Source organism: Mastigoproctus giganteus, chromosome 3 (assembly GCF_048544385.1).
Source record: "Mastigoproctus giganteus isolate SK-2022 chromosome 3, ASM4854438v1, whole genome shotgun sequence".
Classification (NCBI taxonomy): domain Eukaryota; kingdom Metazoa; phylum Arthropoda; class Arachnida; order Uropygi; family Thelyphonidae; genus Mastigoproctus; species Mastigoproctus giganteus.
The window spans coordinates 154,036,089-154,062,173 of NC_143577.1; the positions used below are offsets into that span (position 1 = coordinate 154,036,089).

Sequence of the window (26,085 nt, forward strand, 5' to 3'; positions counted from 1 at the left end):
AAGAACATTTGGGCTGATTTTACACGGTTAATTAGTAGTCTGAATTGATAGATATAGGATCCCAAGTCGTGTAACATTCCATCGATCTTTTTATTAACGTTTGAGATATGTTCGCCGGGGTTAATCTGAGTACATAGCTTAATATAATTAGCATAGCAGATTGTGTCTTCTCTCTGTTGCACAAATGGAATAATGACTGCAGTAAATAATGCTCCGTAGAGGACTCTTCCGCCTTGTGGAACTCCCGCAGTGATCTTTCTGGAGAGTATGCCTTGATCCATTGTAAGATTCTGTTGTAAAGTTCCGTTATTCTGTCATAAAGCAGGGTTGTGATAAACCACAACGTGTCATCTTTTATGTAGAAGAAATTTTTCGGAGATGAAGTGAAGGGATGCTGATTCAATCGAAGGCAGCTTTCAGGTCGACGTACGTGACGGCAAGCTATTGGTGACTGTGGATCTCCCAGAAAATGACATAGTGAATCTGTGGGGATTTGTGAGACATGATTTGATTAGTGTCGTATGAAAGTAACGTATTCTCCATGAGTTTTAAGAGACTGGAAAAGCGAGAAATTGGCCCGAACTGTTTAATGAAGGTCGCAGATTGGGATTTAGGATTTGGCTTCACGGCATATCTGTTCCAGAGTGGAAGAAGAAGTGCTGTGTTATGCATTGTTAAAAGTTGATAGTAGTGGATCGATGATAAACGTTCTGAGGTATTTGATCAAGAATTTCGGCACTAGTCATGATCATGAATTTCGGGATCGTGATACTAACAGTGTCTGTGGAGTGGACTCGACAGTGCAAATTCAAAAAATTCAAATTATTATATTAAGGTCACTCTGAATTTCTTACATATACCCGTGTATGTATTACGTCTGTAAATTGCGTGTGTGCTCTGGTCAAGTTGCCTGTTTTGCTGGACGAATAAACCCCAGTTTCTTGGGGAGAAAATCTTGCTATCTACGCCTGAGACTGACCAAGTCAGCTACGGTGTGAAAAAAAACACATTAAAGTTCCTCGCGTCATCGACGGGATTCGAACCCACGTGGTGTGGGGAGGACGGTGACGATCCCACAATGCCGCGATATTTGTTTTAAGTTTCACCTGGGTAGTAATTTAATTCTTTCTATATACGTTCCACTTAAACCCGGGGGCTCACGTCTGGTGAGTATGGGCTTGGCACGCCCAGGGTCCTGAGCTGAATATCACCATTATTCTCTTTCTTAGTGATTCCCTTCTCTCTCTCAGGGTAATTCTTTTTTTTTTTTGGCTGGTGCAGCATAAGCCTCAAGCTTCCTTGCACCTTATGGCTAATAATAATAATAAAATAAAATAATAATTTCATTTCTTTTAATTTTTTCGAGCCCCGTCGCTCCATTGATACATAATTGAAAGTGAAGATTGGATAGGACGATTTGTTTGCATCACGTGGTTTGCAACTTTTGCACTTTTATCAACTGTTTTTGTTGGGGGTATTAGTAATCTCTAGTTTAAGTCGTAAGAAGTATGTACTGACTATTCTACCTGAATTAGGATATGCGCTTGTATTTACTGGTATGTATTTTATTACGAACGAAACTTTCCACCTACCCAAAAACGAACAAAAAAAAGAAAAAAAATCCCCTTTTTATGCACGTAGAGAATAATCCGCGTTACCTAATATAATCATAGTTCTGCAATACTGAAAAACTTTTATGCTCTTTTCGGTGAGCTAGCAGAGTGTATAAGAGGAATTCACAGTTATTTGTTCTTGAATTCAACCATAACATTGCCACAAACCTTGGCGTACTGCATTGCTGAAGGGAATAACAGGGAAAAAAAAAATACCTTGTTGGAGACCTTTACGTATATCGAGGTGCATTTCTGACTGACTTTTATTTAAAAATATTTACAGGGCAGTAGTCATAAAAAAAAACCCTTATACACCATTGAAACCCAATTCTAATGGTAATTGACTTCCATTCGCGAAACAACCGTTATTGGCAACGCAGGGCAGGGAGACGAATATGTGACTTGGCTCGGTTGTTCCACAGAGTTGTTCAACAGCCCGCCCCAGGAGAAGGAGGAGAATTTGTAGTTTTGCCGCTGTTTCCACTACGCCCCTGAATATCTTAAATGCACCCCTGTACACTGGAAGCAAACATTATTAGCTTTCTTTTTTATTATTATTGTTTCGGAGGTTAGTCTATTTATTTTCCCTCCTTATTTATTCATGTTAGCTCATTCCATTATGTTTTTTGTTAAGATTCATATAGCGTAGAGAGTGATGTATCGTGGTGTATTATTAAATCAATAAATAAATCTTCATTGCCAAGTATATACATACAAACAGCAAAGTATGTATTCATAGGCAAAGTTCCCTTCACGGCTGAAAGATGGCCAGGGTATTTACGTAGTGAAGAAATAACTGGAAAGGAGGGAGCTGACAGCAAGATAACTAATATCTTACAAGCCAGGTGTTAAAAGTGTTAGTAAATAGAGTTAGTTGGGTAGGAAAATTGAAACACAATATTCTCATTAGTATACCCTAAACAGGGAATGCTGTATTATTTAGCAAGTTACAAGAGATCAATTAGTTACATTGTTAACAATATGATTAAATTTATAGAGCTGGCTCAATTAATGCAAAAGAACAGGTCTTTGGTCTAAGTTTTTTTGGCGATGCTTCTTGTTATTAGCGAATTTACGAAGGGCTGCATCTAGTGACTGTGCAACTTTCAACATTTCCCCCAGGGAGAAGCCAGTCAGCCATGTGAAACCTGTTTTTGTTGGTGGTTAGGGAAGGAGTTTCCCAAAAATTACAGAGTGGGATCCTTCAGTGAACAGTGTCCCACAGATCAGGAGCTGAAATATGACCTATTAGCATATTTACAGTGGCAAAGTGTGTTAGTTGTCTGACGGCACCAGGAGTTTCCTCGTCTGCACAGTGGCAGTGAGTCTTCTCTCAAAGATTGAGCTTTGGAGCTTTGGTATTTTAAGGATTGTGCCATGGCTGTAGTGCTGCTGATAGGGAGAACACCATGTTTATGAGCTAGTAAAGAAAAGTGATCTAGTACATAGTGTTCAGTCTGCAACAGAAAACAAACAGAGCACGCTGAATAAATGCAAAGGGAAGGAACTTTACCATGGATAGCTATAATAGATATTCTAAGAAAGAACCAGAAATACTGTCTTCGTTTTTGCCTTATAGAGGAAAAAAAAAAAAAAAAGTAGATCTCAATTTTTTTTAATCACAAAACTACTATGTTTGAATCAAGCTTTCCCAAGAACAGAAAAGAGCAGTTTATGTATTGCAAAAAACTATCTGAAACAATTAAGTGTGAATTAGTTCCCCTTCTTTCTTTATTATGTAACTAAAGAAGTTTACATATTCATCTATATGGCTCACACCGACATTGTCTGAAAAAAGCTTGGAGATTGTGTATCACACATGAGCTGCAATACTGATGCATCACAAAAAATATGATTTTTGAGTTAATACTACCTATGAACTGGTAATAATTCTATCTTTCCAGTCTGTAATACTTAATTAGATAAAGTTGGTTTACCAATTTTGAAGCTGGCACTTATCCTGTTCAACTGTAAAATAATTAGACAATTTTAGCTTGGACTGATTTTTGATGTTACCAAATTACCCCAGGGGCTCACATCTAGTGAGTTTGGGCTTGGCACACCCAGGGTCCTGAGCTGTATATCATCATTCTCTTTCTTGGTGATTCCTTTCTACTTCTGATTTTCTCTCTCTCTCTCCCTCAGGGTAATTCAGGAAGTTGTTTTGGTTGGTGCAGCATAAGCCTCTGGCTTCCTTGCACCATATGGCTAATAATAATAATAATATTTTTTGAGTTGTGCCAATATTGTAGTTAATGTATGATATATATTTTATTTATTTTTATTTTTTGCAATGTTGCATTTATCAACATGTGTTTCAATTACAAACATGATTAAAGCTTGTACAAATCAAATATGCATTCTTTATTTAAAAGGAACTACTGACTTTCCATGGTATCCTGTGTAAAATCAGTAATTCAGCAGTCAGTGATAAAATGGACACGTACCTTCCACTCTTAACATAAGTCTCTATGAACTAATAGATTGAAATTTGAATACAACTGATATAGTTATGGTGCAGTGAGCTGAGAGTGAAGTCACGTTATTCAAGCTGGTTTCCTATTGTTGTCGCACGGACATGCGCTGTTTTAATCCAGCGTTTGTCGAGGTATAGAATGGTTGTCTCCAGGATGGGGTGCATTCTCATGCCTTTGCAGCGGTTTATGGCCTTCAGATTGTTCAATATATTAAGTGACTCTAGCCATGTGCAGTGGCTAAAGTGTCGCGAGTGGTCCACACACACCGTCAAAAGTAGCGGCGAATTCATCCACCTTTCAATTCCTGACAGCTCTGTCATGGCATCATTTGATGTGATCTCATTATTCACTTCAATTTCCATCCAACAGGCCGTACTCTGCGCCAGGAGGCTCCTCGAGAACGACTTAAGCCTTACAACCAGAACATCACTATCCACTGATGACATCTGCACCGCCCTCAACCTATGCTTTTAGCATTAGTTGAGGCATTTGATGCAAGAAAGCAAGCTTATACAGCATCAGCCAAAAAAAACCTTCACAGTTCACCCATCTAGTCACTCCAAATGTTTATCTAGTTTAGCTTTAAATTTATTTAAGCTATCAAATTCCACAACAACTGATGGAAGTCTGTTCCAGCAATCAACTACCCGCTGGTTAAAGGCAAACTTCCATCACATCTATTCTACAAATGTCTTTCCTCAATTTGAATCTATGCCCCCTCAGGTTCTTAATCTGAGCAAGCAGGAATATCCTATCAGCACTGAGCCTGCTCCAACCATTCAAGGCCTTATACACCTCAATTGGATCACCTCGCAGGTGCCCAGCCTCCAGATGCTGCAACTTGCAGTTTTTATACCTTTCTTTGTAAGTGGATCCCTTTCTTCCTCTCACCAAACTTGTTGCCCTTCTCTGTACTCCTAGCAACTCTACATCCTTCCTAAAATAAGGCCTCCAGACCTGTATACAGTACTCAAGGTGTGGCCTGATCATTGCCTTATACAAAGGGATAATCACCTCCTTGTCTCTGCTAGCAAAATTCCTATATATCATTGACACAACTCCATGACCTGCTCTACCAGCCCATCTGAACTGCTCAGACAACTTCATACCTGACTGCACAATTACACCAGGTCTTTTTCATTCTCCACCTCCCTGAGTGTAGCACCTCACAGTTGGTATGTTTCTCTTGGGTTACTGCTACTCATATGGAGTACTTTGCATTTGTCAATGTTAAACTTCAGTTGCCACTTCTTAGCCGACCTTCCTAACTTTTCTAGATCCTGTTGGAGTAGCATACTATCTTTACTGTCATTAACAACCCTGCCAATTATTGTATCATCTGCAAACTTGGACATTAAGCCTGATATACCTTCATCGATATCATTGATAAATATACAAAACAACAATGGGCCCAGCACCAAACCCAGGAGGACTCCACTACTAACATTAGTCCGAGTAGAGCAGTGTCCATTGATTACCACTCTCTGCCTTCTCCCACTCAACCATCCCTTTATCCATAGCAGCAATTTGCCTCCAATGTCACATTGCTCCAATTTGTGCAGCAGTCTTCCATGTGCAGCAGTACCAAAAGCGTTCCTAAGATCCAAGTATATGATATCAAAATTATTCTTTGCATTCAGTTCCTTTGTGACCACATCATAATATCCAATCAAATTGGTCAGACAAGACTTCCCCTTAACAAACCCATGCTGTGTCTGAACTGTTACTGCTGCCTTGTCTAGGTGATCCTGTATCATTTCTTTAACCAAAGGCTCCATTATTTTCCCCGGAACAGAAGTTAAACTAACAGGTCTGTAATTATTTTTGCCACCCTTTGAACCCCTCCTTGTGTATTGGGGATACATTTGCACATCTCCAATTCACGGGGAACTCCTCTGACTCTAAGGATGCTCTCATATTATGGCTAAGGGTTTACTTACTTCCCTTTCTGCCTCCTCCATTATAACTGGATAGATCCCATCTGCCCCAGGTGCATTTTTTTTTTTTTTTTTTTAACTTCAACAATTTCTCCTCCACTTTGCTCTCAGTTATTACAAAATCACTTAGTTCCCTGTTACAGTTTAGCATTAAATAATCACCTGAGAGGGCATAAATTTAAATTGAGAAAAGACAGATGTAGGATAGACGTGAGGAAATTTGCCTTTAGCCAACGGGTGGTTGGTTGGTGGAAGAGACTTCCATCCCTTGTTGTGGAAGTTGATAGCCTAAATAAGTTTAAGGCTCAGCTGGACAGGTATTTCGAACGAACAGAGGGGTGAAGTGGAAGTGGTTATTTTTTTATTTATTTATTTATTTTATTTTATTTATATATATATATATTTTTTGGCTGATGCTGCATAAGCTTGCTTTTTTGCATCAAATGCCTCTACTAATGCTAATGATAATAAACATTTAATATTGGATGGTCCTCCGTGGCAGTTAAATGCCACAGAGGACCATCCACATGCTACCTTGCTGGCTGTTACCTGTTCGGAAAGGCCAAGGTTCAACCAATTAATGGAGGAATTCTTTTGTATTGGTTCCTTTGTTAGAAATCAGAGTTTTTCTGCTGATATAGCATGCAAAATGGCCTGTGAACACACATGGCTCTAGACAAAAGACTGCTTGTATTAGGATTAGTCATTCAGCATGGGAGGGAGACAACTATAAAAGTAAGCAGATGCTTACCTACCCACAGTTGCATGAGTGCAGCTGTGATTAGGTAAACATAAATTAAAGGTAATTAAATTGCTTTAGGATAGAGTAGTGTGAATTAATTTGCTTCTGTTTTTTCATTATTATGTGGCAAAAGAAATGGGCATATTAAACAGGTGGTTCACAATGACATTGTTGCCAAGAGCTTGACAATGGCCTGTCACTTTTTTTATATATTATTTTATGAAGGTGTGCCACATTTATAAACATGATTAAAGCTGATACAAATTAAACTAAAACTATTTAACTTTAACTAAAACAATTCGAAAATTGTAGATATCTTAAAGTACCATTTATATGACACCACAATCTTGGGTGGACCTTACGACATATAATGAAATACGTATAGCAGCTGCCATCAACGACATCGAACTCAGACCCAACAGAAAATGGGGGATCCTTACACAGAAACCTCACACCGTCACAAAATCTTCCACTATAAACATTTCTTCATACCCTTTTTCTTCCACTGAACTCGCTAGCCTCGATTATGGTTTTAACTTTGCTATTAAAGATAATAAATATCCCTACAAAGAATGTATAATAGAACTACAAACCAAATTAGATAACCATCCAGATAAATGGCGAATTATATAAAAAGGTGAGTATCATAATAAATTAAATTAAGCTACGCTATTATATTGTGTCTTTAACTTAAACTTTATTTAACTAAAACTATTGTGGTATCCTATAGACCGGGGTTCAAGCCCCTGACTGCTGAATACGGTCGATCTGCCAACCCGCACTGGACCAGCGTGGCAGATTATGGTCCATTTCCCTCAGCATGAATTGTTGAGGAGGCTTCCACCCTGCAGTGGGTTGATAATGGCTGCACTTTACTTTTTTTTTATGTATGCAATGATAAGGCTAGAATGGGTGTATTGAGTCAAATTAAAATGTTAATAAAGTCAGGCAGTGTCTCTTTTTCATTAGTTCTTACTAATAAATTAGAAGCAGAAGTAAGTAAAGTTTATTCCATTTTGAAATAAATTATGCTGGGAAGTTAAACTTGGAAATTAAAATTAAATGACTTGCTAATTTAAAGGTTTTTCATATAATTAATATACATACATACAGGAAAATGTAAATTTTATTGCATTGCTTCAGTGAAAAATGATAATATTCAAATTTAATTTGTACCTATATTACCAGAAACATTTCATTAAAGGTAAACATTGCATGTTGTGACTTGTATATATGGAACAGGAGGTAAATCAGTGGAATTTATACTTAATAAAGTATTGTAATAACCTAGCAGCTTCCTTCAAAGTCTATAGAAGAGAAAGAATAGGAAGAAAAGGTAAAGATCTCTGATTAATTCAATCCTTGAAAACATTGATATTGAAGTTAAAATACTCTAGATCTGTTACTGAAAAAATAAAGTAAAAAAGCTTTTCCCTCAGCACTGGAAGAAATTGTTGTTTAGATAAAAAAAAAAAAAAAAAAGTGGAAATAAATTATTCTCAGAATTTGCCTTAGCCTCTTTGCAAATTTATATATATATATTGTTTTTCATTGGCATTAGTAGTAGTAATTGATGTAAGAAAGAAAATTTATACAGAATCAACCAAAAAAAAAAAAAAAAAAAACACTTCCTGTTTCACCTATCCATTCCCTCCAATAATTTGCCTAGTTCTTCCTTGAATTTATTTAAGCTATCAACTTCCACAGCAACAGATGAAAGTAAGTTTGTTCCAGTAATCAACCACCTACTGGCTAAAGGCAAACTTCCACACATCAATTCTGCAACTGTCCTCAATTTTAATTTATGCCTCTCGTGTGTAGTCTGAGGAACAATCTCAATCACATCACCTCGCAGGTGATGTAAACTCTAAATACTGCAATTCTGTAAACTGCAGTATCTGGAAAGTCTCCAGATGCTGCAGTTTACAGAACTGATGCCTTTCTTGGTAAGAGCACCCCTTTGTTCCTCTCACAGATATTGTTGTCCTTCTCTGTACTTGGCGCCTCCGTAGCCAGGTGGGAAGGAGCAGCAGTGCGTAGCACACGCTTCTTGATTAAACCGGGGTTCGAGCCCATCACCACCAAATGCGGAGGATGCGGAAAGGTCAGGGAATGACCACCGCATGACCCGGAGCAATATGGCCTTAGTTGCTAATGCTCCTTAAAAAAAAAACCAAACCAAACCAAACAATCTCTGTACTTGTCAAGCAGCTCTACATCCTTCTTAACAAGAGGCCTCTAGACTTGTATGCAGTACTCAAGATGTGGCCTGACCATTGCCTTATACAATGAGATAATCACCTCCTTATCCCTGCTAAAAAAATTCCTGTATAAAATTGACAAAATCCTGTTAGCTGTTCTAGCAGCCTGTCTGCATTGCTCAGAGACCTTCATATATGAATGCACAGTTACCCCTAGCTCTTTATTATTTTCCACTACCCTAAGTGTAGTACCACCTAGGGAACATTGCTCTGGGATTATTGCTACCCATATGCAGTACTTTACATTTGTCAATGTTAAAACTTCAACTGTCATTTCTCAGCCCATCTGCCTAACTTTTCATGTCTTTGTATCATCTGCAAATTTGAACATTAAGCCTGATATGCCTTCATCAATATCATTGAAAAATATAGAAGAAAACATTGGGCCCAACACCGAACACTGGGGGGACTACTAATCACATTAGTTCAGGAAGAGCAGTATCAATGGGTTAACACTCTGTCTTCTTCTGCTTTATCCCTTTATCCAAAGCAGCAACTTGCCCTTAATGCCACTCTGTTCCAATTTGTACAGCAGTTTTTAATGTGCATTAATATCAAAAGATTTCCTAAAATCCAAGTATATAATGTGGTTATTTTTTGCATCCAGTTTCTTTTTGAACACATTGTAGTATCCGATCACATTGGTTAGACAAGGTTTCCCCTTAACAAATCTGTGCTGTGTCTGAAGTATAAACAGATCTGATCTGTTTGCAGTATAATTACAGCCTTATCTAGATGATCCTGCATTCCTTCTTTTACCAGTGACTCCATTATTTAACCTGGAACAGAAGTTAAATTAACAGGTCTGTAATTACTTGTCACCCATTGATCCCCCTTTGTGAATTGGTAATACATTTGCACATCTCCAGTCTGCAAGGAGCTCCTCTCAATTCAGTGGTGCCCCTGTAATTATGGCTTAAGTGTTTGCTTACTTTCTTCACTGCCTCCTTTAATATAATTGGATAGTTCCCATCTGCCCCAGTTGCCTTCCTTATTTTTAACTTCAAGAATTTCACTTTCCTCTCAGTTATTAAAAAATCGTTTAGCTCCCTGTAAGAGTTTGATAAACTTCTGGCATTCTTTCCCTAAAGAATACCTCAAGTGTGCATGTAGATGCAAAATACTCATTCAGTTTGTCAACAGCCTGAACAGGATCATAAAAAGTTGAATCATTAATATCAAGTGGACCAATTTTATTCATCTCCTTCTTGCTAGTGTTTATATAAGTAAAGGAGTCTTTGTTGTTTTTCTTTGAATCTTTTGCCCTAGATTTCTTGTAATCTGCCTTTGCTTGCCTAACTTCCTTTGTCACTTGATTATAGACTAGTTTATTTCTGCCGTAGGCTTCTGTGTTGCCTGATAATTTATATGTATCCCATGCATTTTTCTTCTCTGCCATGAGCCTCATTAGTTCATCCATTAAGGCCTAAATTTTGAACAGCATTTTTTAGTTTCGATGAAAAGCCTAGTAGCTTAATTCCTTGAATGCTTCTCATTTAGGATTTGCTGATGGTAATATCATGAGTTGGTCACACTGTATAGTATTTAAAAACTGTGCATGACCACTGTAGAGAGGCTACTTTATGAAAGGAAAAACCATTTCCTTTACTGTTTGTGGTAGTTACCTCTTTAAGTAAATCCCAAATTAATGTACTGTAATCACTCCCACCTAGCAGTTCTGTTATCTGCAGATTGTTAATGAATGAATAACTACTGCTGATGACACTGAACAACAAATTTTGGGTCATATCTTGTTACGGACATGAAACTAAGTTTTCTTTATAGATTTTGGTGTACTAAACACAGAAAAAGTGCTTAAAATGGCAGATTGCCTCTTGTTTTCAAAAAAATTATTTTTTTTATATTTATACAAGGTATTTTTTATTTATATGGCAGTAAGATGTGGCTACAAACACACCTGTATCAAACATAGGATCTTTTTGCCTTTAGAAAAAAAAAGCCGTGAATTAGGGTTGAATTTGAAAGTGTCTGCAATTCTGCCCAGACACGATAGGAGTATGTGTACAGAGCCGTGTCGATCAATTTGGCCCTGGAAAGATTGTGTAAGGCTCAAGGAGTAGAATTTTTTTCAGCCTGGTCTGTACTTGTTAACAGGTGATACTGTTTCTACAGGGATGGGATACACTTAAATAGAAAGGGTGTAAGAATACTTGCTCATGCTATTGAGGCAGTGTTAGGTGGGTCGGAAAACTGCTAGCTTGGGGGGATACAAGGACTAATAGATTAACAGTAGCCACTGGCAGAGGTGAAAGTGATTCTTGCACTACTTCTATTTTTATGAGCAGCAGCCTGGAAAACAAGATGCAGAGTATTTCAGACTCTGCTGGGAGTCATTGCGGTACAAGTAAACACATGGGTTGTGTTAGGGTAGCTAAGAATAGGAACAGGTGCATGTATACTTGCGTGTACACCAATGCTAGGAGTTTGGTAAATAAATTTGATGAATTTGAGGTATTGCTCAAAACATCAAAGGCAGATATTGTTGGGATATCAGAGATGTGGTGTCACGCAGATATAAGGAATGCAGAACTGGAATTTGGGGAGTACCATGTGTACAGAAAGGATAGGAAGGGAGGAGGGGTTATGCTATTAGTTAAGAAACACAAAATCTAAGGAAGTGAAGCCAGTCAACATCGCTGGACAGTGCAGTGTCGAGCCAGTTTGGTGTGACATAAGCACACCAAACTGACTCGACACTGCACTGGTGTGACATAAGCATTGGAAGATCAAAAATGAGAGTAGCAGTATGCTGTAGGCTTAATGACTCTGATGAGTATAATAAGAAACTGTACAGGGGAATAGAGTGGGCCAGTAAATCAGAGAATCTTATAATTGGGGATTTTAATTTCCCAGATAGTGACTGGAATTTGTGGGTTTGGTCACTCACACACTAGCAAAGCTTTTGTGGATTTATTGGATGATTGTTTTCTACATCAGCATGTTCGGGAGGCAACTAGAGGGAGTAATACACTTGATCTGATTATCAGTAGTGATTCTTCATGCATTAAGAATCTGCAGATAAATGAACCACTAGGTGGCAGTGATCACAGTGTGCTGAAGTGGGATTTACTCAAAGAGGTAACTACCATCAGGGGTAAAGGGAAGGGTTTTTGCTTTGCTTTCGTAAAGGCAACTACGATGGTCTGAGACAGAGTTTAAATTTTATACAGTGGGACCAACTGATGATGTTACCAACAGCAAATTCAAAATGGAAACATTCAAGGAATTTATCTTGAAAGCTACTAAGCTTTACATACCAACTAAGAAATATTGTTCAAGGTTTAGGCCTAAATGGATGTCAGATGAACTAATGAGACATATGGCAGAGAAGAAAAATGCATGGGATACGTATAAATTATGGGTGACATGGAAGCCTATGATAGATATAAGCTGGTCTGTAACCAAGTCACAAAGGAGATTAGGCAGGCAAAGGCAGATTATGAGATCCTTGGCAAAGGATGCAAAGAAAAACATAAAAGAGTTCTTTACCTATGTAAACTCTAGAAGGAAAGGTTTGAATCCGATTGGTCCACTGGATATTGATAGTTAAACAGTTGATGATCCTGCTCAGGTGGCTAACAAACTAAATGAGTATTTTGCATCTAAATTCACACATGAGGAGTTATTCGGGGGAGAATGCAAGAGGTGAGTTAAACTCTGGCAGTGAGTTGGATTATTTTGTTATAAGTGAGAGGAAAGTGGAGGAGAAATTGTTGAAGATAAACATAAAAAAGGCACCCGGAGTGGATGGGATCTATCTAGTTATATTAAAGGAGGCAGCAAAGGAAGTAAGCAAACCCTTAGCGATAATTATGAGAGCTTCTTTGGACTCAGGGGAGGTACCCATGGACTGGAGATGTGCAAATGTGACCACAATTCACAAAGGAGGATCAAAAGGCAATACAAATAATTATAGACCCGTTAGTTTAACTTCTGTTCCTGGAAAATTAATGGAGGCACTGGTTAAAGAAGCACTGCACGATCATCTAGACAAGACTTCAGTTATAACTCGGACACAGCATGGTTTTGTTAAGGGAAAGTCTTGCCTTACCAATTTGATTGGATACTATGATGCAGTCACAAAAGAACTGGATTCAGGGAATAACTTTAATATTATATATTTGGATCTTAGAAAGGCTTTTGATACTGTTGCACATGGAAGACTGCTGCACAAATTGGAGCAGTGTGGCATTGGAGGCAAATTGCTGCTATGGATAAAGGGATGGTTGAGGGGGAGAAGACAGAGTGGTAATCAATGGACACTGCTCATTGAGGATTAATGTTATTAGTGGAGTCCCCCAGGGTTCAGTGTTGGGTCCATTGTTGTTTTCTGTATTTATAAATGATATTGATGATGGTATATCAAGCTTAATGTCCAAGTTTGCAGACCATACAATGGTTGGCAGGGTTGTTAAGGACACTACTGACATTATGCTGCTGCAACAGGATCTGGAAAGGTTGAGCAGAATGGCTGAGAGGTGGCAAATGAAGTTTAACATTGACAAATGTAAAGTACTACATATGGGAAACAGTAACCCCAGAGCAACGTATCAACTCTGTGGTACTACACTGACACTGGTAGAGATTGAAAAGGACCTGGGGGGTAATTGTGCAGGCAGATATGAAGTTTTGTTTTCTGAGCAGTGCAGACGGGCTGCAAGAGTAGTTCATGGTGTCTTGTCAGTGATATACAGGAATTTTTCCAGCAGGGATAAGGAGGTGATTATTTCCTTGTATAAGGCAATGGTCAGGCCACACCTTGAGTACTGTATACAAGTCTGGAGGCCTCATTTCAAGAAGAATGTAGAGCTGCTGGGACGAGTACAGAGAAGGGCAACAAGATTAGTGAATGGAACAAAGGGTTGTTCTTACGAAGAAAGGCTTAATTTTTGCAAATTACAGCGCCTGGAGACTAAGCACCGGCAAGGTGATCTGATAGAGGTGCATAAAGCCTTGAATGGTTTGAGCATGCTCAATGCTGGTGGGATTCTTCCTCTTTCTCAGAATAATCACCTGAGAGGGCATAAATTCAAATTGAGGAAAGACAGATGTAGGATATGTGCGGAAATTTGCCTTTAGCCAGCGGGTAGTTGGTTGGTGGAACAGACTTCCGTCCCTTGTTGTGGAAGTTGATAGCCTAAATAAATTTAAGTCTCAGGTGGACAGGTATTTCGAACGAACAGAAGGGTGAAATGGGAGTGGGAGTGGTGTGTTTTTTTTTTTTTTTTTTGGCTGATGCTGCATAAGCTTGCTTTCTTGCATCATATGCCTATGCTAATGCTTGTATTCAGCTTCGGGAGCATCCCTTTTCACCACCCGACAATAATCGGCTAACATGTCGGCACTCCATTTGCTTTTGTATCTTTGTTCCATCACTGCGATGTCTTAACAGTAGCACTCATCAAGTTTGTCGCTGACGGCACCACAGTTTTTCGGGTGGAAATCCAGGTGTGAGTGCAATAAATGCCTGTTCAATGACATGTTACACCCCAGTTTTTAATGGAAGATGTAATGAGATCTTCCACAAGCTGCATGTAGTTGCTATCTTTAACTTTTCGTAGAAAACCAGTTTAAACTTTTCAAAAGACTTTCCGTGCTGATTTCTCATTATCACTAAGGGCACATTCGAACTGTTTGTGTTTGAAAAGTTGCCTTAATCTTCTCTGGAAAAAGTCTTGGGAATTTCTCTTGCAAGTATGTGAATTCAAGACTATTCGCTTCCAAAGCCTTCACGAAATTTTTCATGAGCCTCAATTTGATGTGGAGTGGTGGAAGCAAAGCTTTATTTGGATCTACCAGAGGTTTAAATGCTACATCCTTCATTCCAGGTGTTAATAATTTTCATTGAGGCCAACTCCTCTTCTCATAGTGGATATCCTTTGCATGACTATTCCACTCACAGAGAAAGCAACAATACTTAGTGGAACCCTTTTATAGTCCTAATAAAATGGCGATTACCTTTAAATCACCACATATCTGCCACTCATACTTCTGATAGTGTGCACCTAAGAGGATGTTCTCCTTGTTTGCATATATATTTCTTTTTTGTGGATGGCATACACAAGAGGTATTGAAGGCAGCATATTATTATTATTATTAGCCATGTGGTGCAAGGAAGCCTGAGGCTTATGCTGCACCAGCCAAAAAAAATTTCTGAATTACCCTGAGAAAGAGAGAAGTAGAAGGGAATCACCAAGAAAGCGAAGAATGGTGATATCCAGCTCAGGACCCTGGGTGTGCCAAGCCCATACTCACCTGATGTGAGCCTCTGGGGTAATGTTTTCATTGTGTAATAACACAGCCTTCAGACTAATCTTAGAAGCCTCTATAAATAGTTGCCATTCTTCGGGCATGTGCTTCATGTTCATTGCTGTCATTAGATCATCAACATCCTTACAAACAGTGAGTTTGTAAGGATGTACTTCTGTTTGATGAATTTATCATAGTCTTTATTTTGAGTATGAAATGTCACTTTCACAGAATGATCTAGAAGATTCCACTCTTGTAGCGTCAAGGCCAAAAGCTATGCCGTTTTCTTCAGCAGTTAGAGATCCCTGATAAGGTGGTTTAAGCTCACTTTCTGTGATCTTATATGGTTTGGAAGGATAAAGGTTTGGACAAAATGGTGGAGCTCTTGAGACAGATGCCTGCTGTACTTCTTCGTGTATATCAAGCTGATCTTCATCAGAGTTTACAGAAAAACAGTCAGTGGTTCAGGAATAGGTAGTACTTCACCATGAGGCATGGAACAAATTGCAGATGGTATATCTGGGTATGTCATTGTCTACTTTTTCTTCGTTGTCTTCCTTTTTCTAATAGAAGGCACCATACAGAAGTAAGTCTGTGATGTGATTTGTTGGCTCCCTCCATATCATGGGCACTGCAAAAGGCGTAAAACGTCCTTTTTGATTCACCCGTGCATTGAGTTTTGATGAGCAGATAGTGCAACATATGTGTGGAGCCCATTTGTTGTTCTGGTCGCCTACTTGGTTCTGGTTGCGCATGGAAGACTATTGTACAAATTGGAGCAGAATGGTATTAAGGGTAAGTTGCTACAATGGATAAAAGGATGGTTAAGTGCTAGAAGACAGAGGGTGGTAATCAATGGGTGCTGCTCTTCTTGGACTAATGTTATTAGTGGAGTCCCACAGGGTTCGGTGTTGGGTCCACTGTTGTTTTGTATATTTATCAATGATATTGATGAAGGTATATCAGGCTTAATGTCGAAGTTTGCAGATGATACAAAGGTTGGCAAGGTTGTTAATGATAGTAATGGCAGTGTGCTACTGCAACAGGATCTAGATAATTTGGGCAGATGGGCTAAGAAGTGGCAACTGAAGTTTAACCTTGACAAATGCAAAGTACTACATATGGGTAGAAGTAACCCCAGAGAAACGTACCAACTATGTGGTACTACACTTAAGGTGGTAGAAAATGAAAAAGACCTGGGAGTAATTGTGCAGGCAAATATGAAGTTTTCTGAGCAATGCAGACAGGCTGCCAGGGCAGGTCATGGGGTTTTGTCAATGATATATAGGAATTTTGCTAGCAGGGAAAAGGAGGTGATTATCCCTCTGTATAAGGGAATGGTCAGGCCACGGCTTGAGTACTGCGTACAGGTCTGGAGGCCTCATTTTAGGAAGGATGTAGATTTACTTGAGCGTGTACAGAGAAGGGCAACAAAATTGGTGAGGGGAATGAAGGGATCCTCTTACCAAGAGAGGCTTAAGTTCTGCAAATTGCAGTGGCTGGAGACTAGGCACCTGCGCGGTGATCTGATTGAGGTATATAAGGCCTTGAATGGGTTGAGCACGCTGAATTCTGATGGGATCCTTCCACTTGTTCAGATTACGAATCTAAGGGGGCATAAATTCAAATTAAGAAAAGACAGATGTAGAATAGATGTGCGGAAATTTTCCTTTAGCCAGTGGGTGGTTAATTGCTGGAACAAACTTCCATCTGTCGTTGTGGAAGTTGATAGGTTGAATAAATTTAAGGAGGAACTGGACAGGCATTTGGAGGGAATGGTGTGATTTTTTTTTTTTTGGCTGATGCTGCATAAGCTCATACATTTGCTTTCTTGCATCACATGCCACTACTACTACTACTACTACTACTACTTTACACCCAAATTACAAAAAATAGGCCTTTTTATGGCTTGAGTTAAGGGATGCTTTCTTGAAGCTAATATGACTTCTCCACATACATAACATAAGTTATCCGGACTATTCACACAATTACGGGGCATATTAATCTCACACAACACAAATACTGTGCAAAATGTAGGATTCTCACAGAGAACTATCGTGAATTGAGAACATATCACCCAGTACCTAGCCGTATTCAAGAATTACTGCAACAGAATTGGACTCATTTGTTGTTGGAGTGGGATTTATTGGCGCAAGGGCTGCTATGACCATATTGCGCCGACTCATATGAGGTGACAGTTGCTAATTACATGATAAGAGCATTATTGTGGCATCTGGAGACTAGGCATTTGCAGTGATCTGATTGAGGTGTTTTTTAAACTTTGAATGGATTGACTAAGCTGAATGTTAATGGCTTTCTTTCTAGACTAAACATAATGGAGCATAAATTCAAATTGATGAAGGATGGTGCAGAATAGATGTGTGAAAGTTTGCATTTAGCCAACGAGTGGTTGGTTGTTTGAATAGGCTTCCATCTGTTGTTGTGGAAGTGGATGATTTGAATAAATTAAAGGAAGAACTAGACAAATTCTTGGAAGCCATGGATGGGTGAAGTGTGTATTTTTTTTTTTTTTTTTTTGCTGATGCTATATTAGTTTGCTTTCTTGCATCATTTGCCACTACTACTACACAAACTGTACCTCAGTTTATCAATCACTTTTTTCTACTTGGCACATTGTTCTTTTTTAATTTCTGGTCTATAATGGCTCTTTAAATATTACATTAATGTATATACCTTGCATTCAATAAAGGAATGTGTTGTTTTTATATTTGTGTTCTAGATATTGCATTAATTCGTCTTATCCAGAATCTTCTAAAAAGCAAATACAAAGCTAACAAAGATTTCTACAAGTGATTAGCAGGATGCCTTTGGTTGAAGCCAAGGCAGTAGTCCTGGGTGCACAAGGTATAGTAATTTTTTTATTTTTTTATTTTTTTTATTATAATAGTATTTTTAGCCTGGTAGTAGTAGTGCCACCAATTGTTAAAATTCCAGTGGTGCTAGGTCTGACAGACCTTAAATTGCCTTTTTTTATTTCAGAAAATAAATTCCATAGCTTACATTTTACTAATGAAATCTAATATATATTAAATGTAAAATTATTTTTTTAAATTAATTTAAATATGATGTTTTGCTACTTTAAAAAAAAAAAAACAACAACAAAAATATAAACTTGAAGGCGGTTCTAAGAGCAACGTATGTAACACACTGGTCAGTATGTCTTAGTGGTATGGAAAATCATGGAAGAATGATTAAAAGTGCAATATAAGAATGGGATTCTCTAGGAAACACAACACTTATAAAGAGAGAATCACTCATGAGTTGGTTGTAGAAAATAATTCTGACATTATTTTGATTTTAACAAAGCATTTGACTCAGTCCTGCATGAAAAGTTACTGTATAAGCTGCTACTGAAAAGTTACTGTATAATATTTTCCTAGGAATGAAAATCGTTTTGCAATTTTTTCGTTAAGTTAATTTTTTAATTACGTTCAATTGATTTTTAATTGTGTTCATTTGATTTTTATTGTTAATTATTTCTTACTGTAATGTAAGATTTTTGATTTTTTAAATTGTTTTCATTTTAATTTCTGGAGAGTATCATATGGAAGTGTTCTACGTATCATATTGAGGTAAACTTCTCTTATTCTTTTACAAATGTTGATATCAACGTAGAACGCATTGAGTATTATATCTCTGATTCATACTATCAATACATTTTTCTTATTTTTACTGATGTTTGGTACTGGGACCATTATTGTTTCTGATTTTCTTAAATGACATTGACAAAAGGGATAGATGCCTAAGGTGTGATGTCAAGACAATCTTGAACCTGGTTAATGATCTGCACCGAGCAGCACTACTTCAGGATAACTTGCCTGTTGTATAAGGTAATTCTAAGACTACACTTGGAATGCATTATCCAGATATGATGATAACTGTAGAAAGGCATCAATCATCTTAAAAAGTGTCCAAAGATGTCACTGTGCCTGATATCAGAGAGCAGCAAAAAGATGCCTATACAAAGAAAGACAATGTGTTCTGCAGAGCTTGGGAACTAAACACCTTAGAAGGAACCCAACTGAGATCTTAAGGCTTTGAGAAGGGTTGGTAAAATGATGAAAGGGAAATTTTCAAGTGATAAATGATTCAAGAACAAGTGGCCATAACTAAAATTATGGAAGAAGTGGCTTATACTGGATTGTAGGAAATTTTATTTTATTCAGCAAGTTATTAATTACTGGAATAAGTTGCCACCATGAGTTGAGAGTTGACAGCATAGAGAAATTCAAATGTCAGTGAGGAGGGAAATCCTTAAGTAGGACATTTATTTTATTAATGTTGTTATTATTATTCTTTTTTATTCAGGCTGGTGCAGAAACAACCTGGGTTTCCTTCCACCATTTGACTAATACTAAATTAAAAATTACTTGCTCCCATATTAATATATTTTGTCAAATAAATAATAATAATCTAGAGAAAAATCCATTTTATATAATAATTAAACATAGCACTCAACATTTTTGATATATATTTTTAACAAGACATTTTTAATGTATTTCTTGGCAGGCAGTTGCTGTTACTTCCATAGAAGTAACAGAAACTGTCTGCCAAGAAATGTTTGTATTACACTGAAACCAAAAAAAAAAAAAAAAATAGCAACACAAAGCAGAAGGCAAAAAATAGGTACAAATGATGTCTCATCCATTAGTATTGGTAATGGCAAATAATACAAGAAAGCAAGCTTTTACATCATTAGCAAAAAAAAAAAAAAAAAAAAACACCACTTCCCATTTCACCTATCCATTCCCTCCAACAGTTTGCTAGTTCTTCCTTGAATTTATTTAAGCTATCAACTTTCCCAACAACAGATGAAAGTTTTGTTCTAGCAGTCAACCACCTGCTGGCTGAAGACAAACGTCCACACATCTGTTGTGTAGCTGTCCTTCCTGAATTTGAATTTATGCCCCATCATGTGTATAGTCTGAGGAAGAATCCCATTAGCACTGATTTTATTCAAAAAAAAAAAAAAAATAGCAACACAAAGCAGAAGACAAAAAATAGGTACAAATGATGTCTCATCCATTAGTATTGGTAATGGCAAATAATACAAGAAAGCATGCTTTTACATCATTAGCAAAAAAAAAAAAAAAAAAAAAACACCACTTCCCATTTCACCTATCCATTCCCTCCAACAGTTTGACAGTTCTTCCTTGAATTTATTTAAGCTATCAACTTCCACAACAACAGATGAAAGTTTTGTTGCAGCAGTCAACCACCTGCTGGCTGAAGACAAACTTCCACACATCTGTTGTGTAGCTGTCCTTCCTGAATTTATGCCCCCTCTAGGACAGTTTGCTGACGAGGCTACTAGTGACAGTCGTGTTCAAAGCCGCTAAGTGGATTTTTCTTATTTATTGATTTGAAATTATTGTTTTTCTAAAACTTTTGATTTAAATTTAGTAGTATAACATTATTTTGTGATTTTTTGATTAATTTGGTGTATTTATTCTTTACTCGGCCTTGTAAAAGTATCGGTAAGCGTTTCCACGTGTTCGTAACTACCGCTACCGTTAGTAACTTCCCGCCATTGTGATACCGTACTAGATATACCGTAGGTTATATACCGTACTAGATAGCGTTAGTTGAACTTCGTTAGCAGTTAAATTGTACGTTTAAATAAATACATATAACGACTTAGATTACAAACATAATATAATTAATAACATAACATAATTAATTAATAAATTAATAGAATCATGACTCAGACCAGAGCAGCAAAGCAAAAGGCTCAAGCTAATGGAAGTGCTGTGGCTCAGAGCAGAACTGAGGGGGGCAGTTGTCCTCTGACTCACAGCCTTATAAAATGCACTGTTTGCTTGATGTTTGCAGAGCAATCGGGTACGGGACATGATACTGCCAAGGGGGATGTCTTTGTGTGTGCGCGATGCAAGGAGTGTATCGATATCAGGCAACAACTCGGCGTTCTTATGGGCCTATATGAGAGCTTGAAGGACAGGGTGGATGTCCTCGAAGAAACTAAATTGAGGGGCCCATCAAGCTCTCAGCTGCCCACATCAATGCCAGAGCTTGCACTTGGGCATCGCGTGACACAGAGACAACCCTCAAGGCAGAATGCGCTGGTCCCGAAGGAACTAGTAGTTATTGGTGACTCTATTGTCAGGGAAACGGGGAACATGCTTTGTAAAAAAGATAGGTGGAACAGGACCAGGGTATGTCTGCCAGGGGCAAAGGTTGATGACGTTGTAGAGCGAATATCATCTTTTAAGGGCACAAAAGGTGATATAGTTGTACACGTTGGCACTAATAATATTAAGAGTAGGAGACCGACAGAATTACTTAACAAGTACAAGTCACTGTTGAACAAAAGCCGAGAATTAGGGTTGAATTTGAAAGTGTCTGCAATTCTGCCCAGACACGATAGGAGGGAGTATATGATGAGAGCCTTGTCGATCAATTCGGCCCTGGAAAGATTGTGCAAGGCTCAAGGGGTAGAATTTTTTTCAGCCTGGACTGTACTTGTTAACAGGAGAGATTGCTTCTACAGGGATGGGATACACTTAAATAGAAAGGGTGCAAGAATCTTTGCTGATACTATCGAGGCAGTGTTAGGTGGGTCGGAAAACTGCTAGCTTGGGGGGAGACAAAGACCAATAGATTGACAGTAGCCACTGGCAGAGGTGAAAGAGATTCTTGCACTGCTTCTATTAGAATGAGCAGAAGCCTGAAAAACAAGATGCATGGTATTTCAGAGACTGCTGAGAGCCATTGCGGTACAATTAAACACATGGGTTGTGTTAGGGTAGCTAAGAATAGAAACAGGTGCAGGTATACTTGCGTGTACACCAATGCTAGGAGTTTAGTAAATAAATTTGATGAATTTGAGATATTCCTCAAAACATCGAAGGCAGATATTGTTGGGATATCAGAGACGTGGTGTCACACAGATATAAGGGATGCAGAACTGCAATTTGGGGAGTACAACGTCTACAGAAAGGATAGGCAGGATAGGAAGGGGGGAGGGGTTATGCTATTAGTTAAGAAACACATAAAGTCAAAGGAAGTGAAGCCAGTCGACATTGCTGGACAGTGCAGTGTGGAGTCAGTTTGGTGTGACATAAGCATTGGGAGATCAAAATTGAGAGTAGGAGTGTACTATAGGCCTAATGACTCTGAAGAGTATAATAAGGAACTGTACAGGGAAATAGAGTGGGCCAGTAAATCAGAGAGTCTTATAATGGGAGATTTTAATTTCCCAGATATTGACTGGAATTTGGGGGCTGGTTACTCACACATTAGCAGGGCTTTTGTGGATGATTGTTTTCTACATCAGCATGTTCGGGAGGCAACTAGAGGGAGTAATACTCTTGATCTGATTATCAGCAGTGATTCTTCATGCATTAAGAATCTGCAGATAAATGAACCACTAGGTGGCAGTGATCACAGTGTGCTGAAGTGGGATTTACTGAAAGGGGTAACTACCATTAGGGGTAAAGGGAAGGGTTATTGCTTCCGTAAAGGCGACTACGATGGACTGAGACAGTATTTAAATTCTATACAGTGGGACCAACTGATGATGTTACCAACAGCAAATTCAAAATGGGAAGCATTCAAAGAACGTATCTTGGAAGCTACTAGGCTTTACATACCAACTAAGAAATATTGTTCAAGGTTTAGGCCAAAATGGATGTCAGATGAACTAATGAGGCATATGGCAGAGAAGAAAAATGCATGGGATACATACAAATTAACACATGACACAGAAGCCTATGATAGATACAAGTTGATATGCAACCAAGTTACAAAGGAAGTTAGGCAGGCGAAGGCAGATTACGAGAAATCCTTGGCAAGGGATGCAAAGAAAAACAGCAAAGAGTTCTTTACTTATGTAAACTCTAGAAGGAAGGGGATGAATCAGATTGGTCCACTTGATATTGATGGGTCAAGTGTTGATGATCCTGCTCAGGTAGCTAACAAACTAAATGAATATTTTGCATCGACATTCACACATGAGGAGTTATTCAGCGAGGGGAATGCCAGAGGTGTATTCAACTCTAGCAGTAAGCTACAGAATATTGAAATAACTGGGAGTAAAGTGGAGGAGAAACTGTTGAAGATAAACACAAGAAAGGCACCCGGGGTGGATGGGATCTATCCAGTTATATTAAAGGAGAAAGCAAAGGAAGTAAGCAAACCCTTAGCCATAATTATGAGAGCTTCCTTGGACTCAGGGGAGGTACCCATAGACTGGAAATGTGCAAATGTGACCCCAATTCACAAAGGAGGATCAAAGGCTGACACAAGTAATTATAGACCTGTGAGCCTAACTTCTGTTCCAGGAAAAGTAATGGAGGCACTGGTTAAAGAAGCACTGCAGGATCATTTAGACAAGACTTCAGTTATAGCTCAGACACAGCATGGTTTTGTTAAGGGGAAGTCTTGCCTGACCAACTTGATTGGATACTATGATGCAGTCACAAAAGAACTGGATGCAGGGAATAACTTTGATATTATATACTTGGATCTTAGAAAGGCTTTTGATACTGTTGCACATGGAAGACTGCTACACAAATTGGAGCAGTGTGACATTGGAGGCAAATTGCTGCTATGGATAAAGGGGTGGTTGAGGGGGAGAAGACAGAGAGTGGTAATCAATGGACACTGCTCATCGTGGACTGATGTTATTAGTGGAGTCCCTCAGGGCTCAGTGTTGGGTCCATTATTGTTTTCTGTATTTATAAATGATATTGATGATGGTATATCGGGCTTAATGTCCAAGTTTGCAGACAATACAAAGGTTGGCAGGGTTGTCAAGGACACTACTGACACTATGCTGCTGCAACAGGATCTGGAAAGGTTGAGCAGATGGGCTGAGAGGTGGCAAATGAAGTTTAACAGTGACAAATGTAAAGTACTACACATGGGAAACAGCAACCCCAGAGCAATGTATCAACTCTGTGGTACTACACTGACAGTGGTAGAGAATGAAAGGGACTTGGGGGTGGTTGTGCAGGCAGATATGAAGTTCTCTGAGCAGTGCAGACGGGCTGCAAGAGTAGCTCATGGAGTATTGTCAATGATATACAGGAATTTTTCCAGCAGGGATAAGGAGGTGATTATTCCATTGTATAAGGCGATGGTCAGGCCACACCTAGAGTACTGTATACAGGTCTGGAGGCCTCATTTCAAGAAGGATGTAGAGCTGCTGGAACGAGTACAGAGAAGGGCAACAAGATTAGTGAATGGAACAAAGGGGTGCTCTTACAAAGAAAGGCTTAAGTTTTGCAAATTAGTGTCTGGAGACTAGGCACCAGCGAGGTGATCTGATAGAGGTGTATAAAGCCTTGAATGGTTTAAGCATGCTCAATGCTGATGGGATTCTTCCTCTAGCTCAGAAAAATCACCTGAGAGGGCATAAATTCAAATTGAGGAAAGACAGATGTAGGATAGACGTGCGGAAATTTGCCTTTAGCCAGCGGGTGGTTGGTTGGTGGAACAGACTTCCATCCCTTGTGGTGGAGGTTGATAGCCTAAATAAGTTTAAGGCTCAGCTGGACAGGTATTTTGAACGAACAGAGGGGTGAAGTGGAAGTGGGTTTTTTTTTTTTTTTTTTTGGCTGATGCTGCATAAGCTTGCTTTCTTGCATCAAATGCCTCTACTAATGCTAATGTGTATAGTCTGAGGAAGAATCCCATTAGCACTGAGTTTATTCAAGCCATTCAAAGCCTTTAACACCTCAATTATATCACCTAATATCCAGACATTGCAATTTGCAAAACTAAAACATTTCTTGGTAAGAGCACTCCTTTGTTTCTCGTTGCTCTTCTGTATATCCGTTCCAGCAGTTCTATATTCTTCCTAAAATGAGGCCTCCAGACCTGAATACAGTACTCAAGATGTGGCCTGACCAATACCTTATACAATGGGATAATCACCTACTTATCCTTACTAGCAAAATTCCTGTAGCTGTCCTGGCAGTCTATCTGTACTGCTCAGAGAACTTCCTATCTGACTTCACAATTACAGTCAGATATGAAGGTATTATTAGCATGTTAGCAGAGTTATTACATGAAACATTAGTATGTTTTATGTAATTACTCTGCTAATATGCTAACAATACCTTGATTTCAAAATACAAGTAACAGCCATTAACCTTGAACCAGCAGTTAATGTGCAGTAGGTATTTTGCTGAAGGGTCCAAAAGACTAGCTACCATCTGCCCGTTTAATCTAATGTCTCTGCCCTGTATTTTTTTTCGGTATGTTTATTATTTACTTAATGTAGTTATTTGAATTTATTTTAGATTTTACTGTATCAGAGAATACTACTATTATGTTTGTACGTATTTAATTTTATATTTGTAGTTGATACTAAAAACCCATGGAACTTTTGATGGTTTCATTAGTTTGGTTATTTTTGGTCCCTTTGTATTGGTATCAAAAATTTATTAATCAATTTTTTATTATCTTCTAAAAATGATAGATTATTTTAGACTAGTGAAGTCCAACTTCAAGTTCTGTGTACTGAAAGGTATAAAATCTCAAAATAGTGATATTTCTAAGACACTATAAATAGGTCTTGTCAGATATTCTCTGAGAAAATCATTTCTTAACAGTCACATGTAGTATCCACAGCTGATATTTATGCCTTCAATGTTATACAGGGTGATTCACTACCAGTACGACAAACTTGCAGGAGGTGTAGGGGGCACAAAGGCGAATCGGAATCACATAGCATTGCAGGGTCCGAAATGCCTTCGTTATGCAGTAGAGGACATTGAACGGGAGGTTGCGTGAACAGCG

General features: G+C 38.4%; 1 protein-coding gene across 2 annotated transcripts in view; it reads left to right on the forward strand.

Moving 5' to 3' along the window:
• Window positions 1-1,475: 1,475 nt before the first annotated feature.
• LOC150088337 (ras-related protein Rab-22A-like) overlaps window positions 1,476-26,085 on the forward strand; it is a 122,677-nt gene continuing 98,067 nt past the window's right edge. Inside the window, exons 1-3 of one of the 2 annotated variants that reach the window (XM_090370726.1) lie at window positions 1,476-1,556; window positions 7,974-8,105; window positions 18,041-18,165. In XM_090370726.1, coding sequence (XP_090226852.1) covers window positions 18,123-18,165 — 43 coding nt within the window. In that variant the 5' untranslated portion in view covers window positions 1,476-1,556; window positions 7,974-8,105; window positions 18,041-18,122. The remainder of the gene's footprint in view (window positions 1,557-7,973; window positions 8,106-18,040; window positions 18,166-26,085) is intronic. The other variant, XM_090370727.1, reaches the window with a different exon arrangement.